General features: G+C 42.4%; 1 protein-coding gene across 1 annotated transcript in view; it reads left to right on the top strand.

The window, feature by feature from the left end:
- The window catches only part of Adck1 (aarF domain containing kinase 1), a 123,264-nt gene that overhangs the window by 85,348 nt on the left and 32,189 nt on the right, over positions 1-5,727 (top strand). Inside the window, exon 6 of the mRNA XM_004624889.2 lies at positions 3,387-3,545. Coding sequence (XP_004624946.1) covers positions 3,387-3,545 — 159 coding nt within the window. The remainder of the gene's footprint in view (positions 1-3,386; positions 3,546-5,727) is intronic.

Genomic DNA, 5,727 nt, shown 5'->3' with positions numbered 1-5,727 from the left:
GTAATCCCAGGCTGGGGTAGTATGCACACCCATAATCCCAGTGGATCATGAGTTAATCACAAACTCTCAAAGTTCACTCCATGATTTCATGAGGCTTTGGGGGAATCCCTATATACAAACCATAACAGTATCTAATGTAAATAAATTATAGAGTTGTATGTATAGGAAAAAACGTATTATATATGGCGTTTGATAAATCACTGGCAATTTTAAGCATCCAGTGGGGGGTCTTGAAAAACATCCTCCTTGGATAAGAGGGGCAGTGGAAACCTCATGTGTTGTTGCATACCAGTAATCCCAGCATCCTGAGAGGTTCAAGCAGGATGATCAGGATCGTAAGTTCAATACCAGCCTGGGCAGCATTGTGATTTAGCAAGATCCTGTCTTAAAATAAACAAGCGCTGAGATGTAGCTCAGTGTGAAGGCCCTGGGTGCAATCCCTAGCACCATGAAAAAGAGTGGGGAGACTATTGTAACCAAGAGAGTAACTTATCACCTATAGAATGCTTCAGAAACTAGCTTTAATGAATGCTGTGGAGTTTATTGGGTTATGAATTAATTTACTAGTTAGTTATTAGCAATTAATATTAGTCAATAAAGTCTATGACTGCTTTAATAATTAATGGCACAAGATATTAATAATAACCACTAATATTAATAATGACTAATAATGTAATTGATTAGTAACAGAAAAAATCTTTAATGTACCTTTCAACGCTGTTTGGATATTAATTTCACAAATATAATGACCCTACAATAAATGATGAGGAATTATTGCTTGGTGGAAGCTTCCCCCAAGGTGTGGACCTCTCTGTGCTGCAGGTAGCTCCCTGTGTATGTCCCTGTTTGGCCCAAGGCAGCTGCCTGCAAGTGATCTGTATTGACTGAAGGAGGGAACCTCGCCATGGCTCCTTCCCTGCCCATCCTGGGCCAGGTCCTCTAGAAATTAGACTGGAACAAAATTCCATAGAACTTTTCTTGCCTGAACTCTGTATCCAGAGAGTGGAATTCCAGTGCCTTTGAGGATCTACATGGCCTTGGTTCAGTTTGGGCAAGTCACTTCTGTTTGCTATGGGCCTGCTATGCTTCTGCTTTGGTGACAACTGAGGACCATCTGGGGACAACTGGTGAGATGTAGTGCCTGGAGGCTGCTGTGTCCAAGTGCTTGTGTCTGACACTTGTGGCCTGGCCTCTCTGTTGCTTCCTCTCCCTTCTTGTTCCATGTGACACAACAGAACCAAAACAAATGAAATCAATTGGCATAAGGTCATAGGTCTAGCCCATGAGAGACTAGACAAGAGTGAGAAGAAATTAGACTAGAGCTTACATAATTAAAAAGGGTTTGTTAGAAATTGACCATAATAACCCTTTTACAATAGTGTCTGGTACATCACCTAGGACACAGGGTTTGAAAACAGAGCTTTGTAGTTAATAGCTTTGCTTGAGATTTGTGTTTTGTATCACATAAGCCTGGCCCAATGTGCATAATATCTGAGTCCATTGCAAACAAGGCTCTTAGCTGTGGCTCATAAGTCCAGCCAGAAAGGTTGCAAAGCTGTGGTCTTCTGATACCAGTAGACCTATGATTTTCTGTTTCTGCTGATTATCATCTGCTGTAGCCAGGGGCAGAAATGGGTGCATTCTATACTGAGACTCACTGAGATGGTCAGTGGTTCTCTCCAGGCCTGGCTTTGAATGCCAAGAGAAGGGTTGAGAGGAGCAGGAGGGTTGCCTTCTGTTTCCCTCCTGGATTGTAGAATACCTCCTGCATTGCTGGGAGCAGAGACATTGTTTGTGAATTCGTGAAACCATCATATGTTCAGGAGCCTAGTTATGGGGGAGACTTCAAGCTGAGTTCCTGCCCCCGAGGGGCTGTAGTGTGTGCTGCACACCTTGTTGGGCTTTTGCTCTCTGCCCCTAATGTTTAATTAAGGTGCCATTAAACGGACATCTTGACAGTAGATACATCTTCTAAACCTTCCTTTCCTTCATGCCATCGCTCAGTCAGTCGTGGGCCTACATTGCTGAGAGCCCAAGCTTTTAATCTCGGCCTGTTTGTTCCTTTATTCACGTTTAATGTTTGTTATGAAATATGTTTTACAGAAGATACATATTATGGCTTGTGTGTAGTTGTCCCCCCAAAGCCTTATGCAGTCCTTGGAGTGTGGTTCTAGAGTTTGTGAATAATTCAGGGCCCAAGGTTGGGATTATGGGTCTGAGTACTGCTGGGATTATGGGTATGAGTGCTATGCCCAGCCTGGGGCAGATAGCCTAAAGGCAATTTAAGTAAGGGAGAGCGACTTGCTCTTTGTAGTCATTGTTGCCACTACTCCTCCCGTTTGCTCTTGCTCTTTGCCACCACCATGAATGGATCTCTCTGCCATGTGCCACTCTGCCTTGGAGCCAGCTGAGTCTGGACTGAAGCCTCCACTAACTGTGAGCTAAATAAAGCTTTCCTTCATTTTGGGTGTTGGATTTTTGTCCTAGCAAGAAGAGAACAGTAACTAAGACAATACAGAAGTAATATAGGTATACTTCAGGTCATCTGATCCAAAATGCTTGGGATCAGAGGTGTTTCAGATGTTTTAAGATTTTAGAAGTACATATATAGTGATATATCTTATACTTGGAAGTAAAATTTAAATACAAAATTCATTTATGTTTTTCCTTCACTTTGCACACAAAACTTGATGGTAATTTGACACAGTGTTTTTAGGGGGCCTGTGTTTTGCCTATGATCTAGTCAAGGTATGAGGTCAAGTGTGGCATTTTTCCATTTGTAGTATCATGTCAACTCTCAGAAAATTTTGGATTTTATATTTTTGAATCAGTGATGCTTAGCCTGTAATATGACTACTCAAGTAATAGCCTTGTGGCTTAATAAATAAAGAGGAATGACTGTTATAAGTAAGGCCCCTTTTAAGTGTTTTGCAGATGGGATCTGGAAGAGTAACCCTGGGAGTAGCAACAGCGCAGCATGGCGAAATGCTTAAGAGCAGTGACTTTGAAGTTGGGTAGACTCAAGTGGAATTCTGGCTCCATATTTACTTGCTGAGAAAATTCAGGAAATCGCACACTCTTGGAGCCCTATTTTCCTCATCTATACTAGGAGTGAGGGTATTAAGATGGGTGATCCATGCATCTCCTGGAGTTGATATGAGGCTTAAGTGGAATGGTATATAATGCATGCACCCTGATACTTGGCATGTGGGGAGCAGCCTTCAAATGTGAGTCCTGGTGGCTGCTGGGCTGACATATCTGGACAGAGATAGAGCCAGGGACGGTTTTCCCACCTACCCTTATGACATGGCAAACCCAGGCAGAGGGTAGGGAAGGCCCCTCATGTATATTGTAAACAGCCTGATGGGGTACTTGGTGGATTTCAGGTGCTTGTTCTGGCTGTGAAGCAGCTATTCCCAGAATTTGAGTTTATGTGGCTGGTGGATGAAGCCAAGAAGAACCTGCCTTTGGAGCTGGACTTCCTCAATGAAGGGAAGAATGCTGAGAAAGTGGCCCAAATGCTCAAACACTTTGACTTTCTAAAGGTAGGAGGGGATGGGCAAAGGGTGCCATGTTGGTCTGGTGGGAGGATTGGTTTGTATGACTGTCTCTTATAGAAAGTCTTCTTCCCTAGTTTTCTTATAAAAGATGAGTTGTTTGTCACTAGTAATACATATTAAAGCCCTTCAAGGCAATTGCCAAAAAATACCTAGTGTGTTTTTGACCCATCAGCCAATTGAACAGATGTTTTATTACATATAATATATAATTGCAAGGCACCAAGCACTACCTGAGGGGCTGTGTACTGTGGTCTCTGCCTCCATGAAACATGCGGTAATGGGGATAGCTAGCACTACTGTATGCCAGTCCTGTTCAAAGCTCTTAAATATTACATTAGCTCAATTAATGTGTAGTTAGTTCTGTTCTAACACAATATGTGTTTCTAGAAATCATTATAGTGTGCAAAATTGTGTAACAGAACCCATAGAGCTTATGGGGGAAATGGGCATAGGGGTAAGTACTCAAAAACTTCATCTCTGGTACAGAAAAACAAAGAAGACAGGAACTAATAAGATCAGTAGCCCAGTATTACATGTGTTAAATGGCTAAGAAATATGTAAGACTGCAATAGACGGGCACCTTACCTTGAAATCTTATAAGCTATTATGAGTTAGTAGGAAGAGGATCATCTGAAATGGGGCAGGAGTCTGTAACAGATACAATGTTTGAAGTATGCGAAGTATGCATGTGTGCTTTGTATGTTCCCATGAAGGCGTTCAGCTGCTGTCTGTGTTCGCTGTGCTTCTGGTGGGTGATAGGGCACATGGGCAGCTGCACTGCAGAGTTTGCAGTGGAATAACATTGTTCCCTAAGACTGTGTCTTAGTTACTTTTCTCATTGCTGAGGGAAAATACCCAACACCCAAAGTTAAAGAGAGAAAGGTTTATTTAGCTCACAGTTTGTAGAGGTTTCAGTCCATAATTGGCTGGCTCCAAGGCAAGGTGGCACATGGCAGAGGGGCAACCATTCATGGTACCAAAAGACAGCAAGAACAACAAAGGAGAGAGAAGACACTCTCTGTCCCTTATATTCAATGCAGATTACCTGCTCTAGGATGGGTGTAGCACTCACATGCATAATCCCAGTATTGGACCATGAATCAATTACAAACTCTAGATTCAGCCACCTATGTAAAACTTGCCCCCCATGACTGTTTAAGGCTTTGGGAGAAATCTCAACACAGACCATAACATTCTGTCTCTGACTCCCCAAAGACTCATTTATATTGCTTTACACAAAAGGCAATTAGTCCATTTCTGAGAGTTGCCAAAGTCTTAAGGGTTTCAGGATTGTTGGAAACTCCAAGTGCCAAGTCTCTTCTGAGATTTAAGGCAAACTCTTAGCTGTGAGCTCCTGTATAAATTAAAAGAAAGTTAAACACTTCCAACATTCAGTGACGTAAGGTAGATATTACAAATGGGGAATACAAAGGAATGCTAACAGAGCAAGTCCCAAATCCAGCAGGGAAGACATTAAGACCTGTAGTTCCATATGCAGCATCCAAGGCAATCTGTGGCAGGATGTGAACTCCAAAGGGCTTGGGTGGCTCTACCCTGTGGTACTTCTGGTAGTTGTAGCTCTCATGGCTTTTTTCCTGGGTCTGCTCTGCTCCCTCCTTACAGTTTTCCTCAGATAATCTATGTTCTTGGATTCCCCAAATTTCTAGCATCTTCACTGCACCTTTGTGTTCATACTTACAGCTTCACATATTGTCCTCAGGGGCACACTGCCTCACCTCCAAGGCCTTCTTCTGAAATTGGAGTGGAGGCTTGCTGATCTCACAACTCTTGCCCCTAAAACAAATGCCACATGGATGATGCCAAGGTCTGCTGCCAGTTGGAATAGTAGCCAGGCTTTTTTTTTTTGTTCTGGCTATAGGAGTCCAGTACCTGGATCACTGGGCATGCATAATTTAATTTTAAGGAACAAATTCTCTATGCTTCTGCCATTCTGGAATATAGTGCTCTGGGGTTCTTTTCTCAAAGCAAAATATTTCAGTTTTGTAATTTTGAAGCTGCAAAAAGTGGAGTCCTGATGCTTCTTGTGATGCGCTCAGGCCATCTTTTCTATCTTCTGTTCCTTATTAGCAGTCAAGATCTCCCTTGCTTTATCTTTGAAGTCCACAGCTTTCCTGGAGCTTCCTTCATTTCTTTTCTTTCTTTCTTT

This window comes from Octodon degus, unplaced genomic scaffold, assembly GCF_000260255.1.
Source record: "Octodon degus isolate 3935 unplaced genomic scaffold, OctDeg1.0 scaffold00007, whole genome shotgun sequence".
NCBI classification, from domain to species: Eukaryota; Metazoa; Chordata; class Mammalia; order Rodentia; family Octodontidae; genus Octodon; species Octodon degus.
The sequence above is the reverse complement of the archived record's forward strand: the minus strand, read 5'-3'. Positions and strand labels throughout refer to the sequence as shown.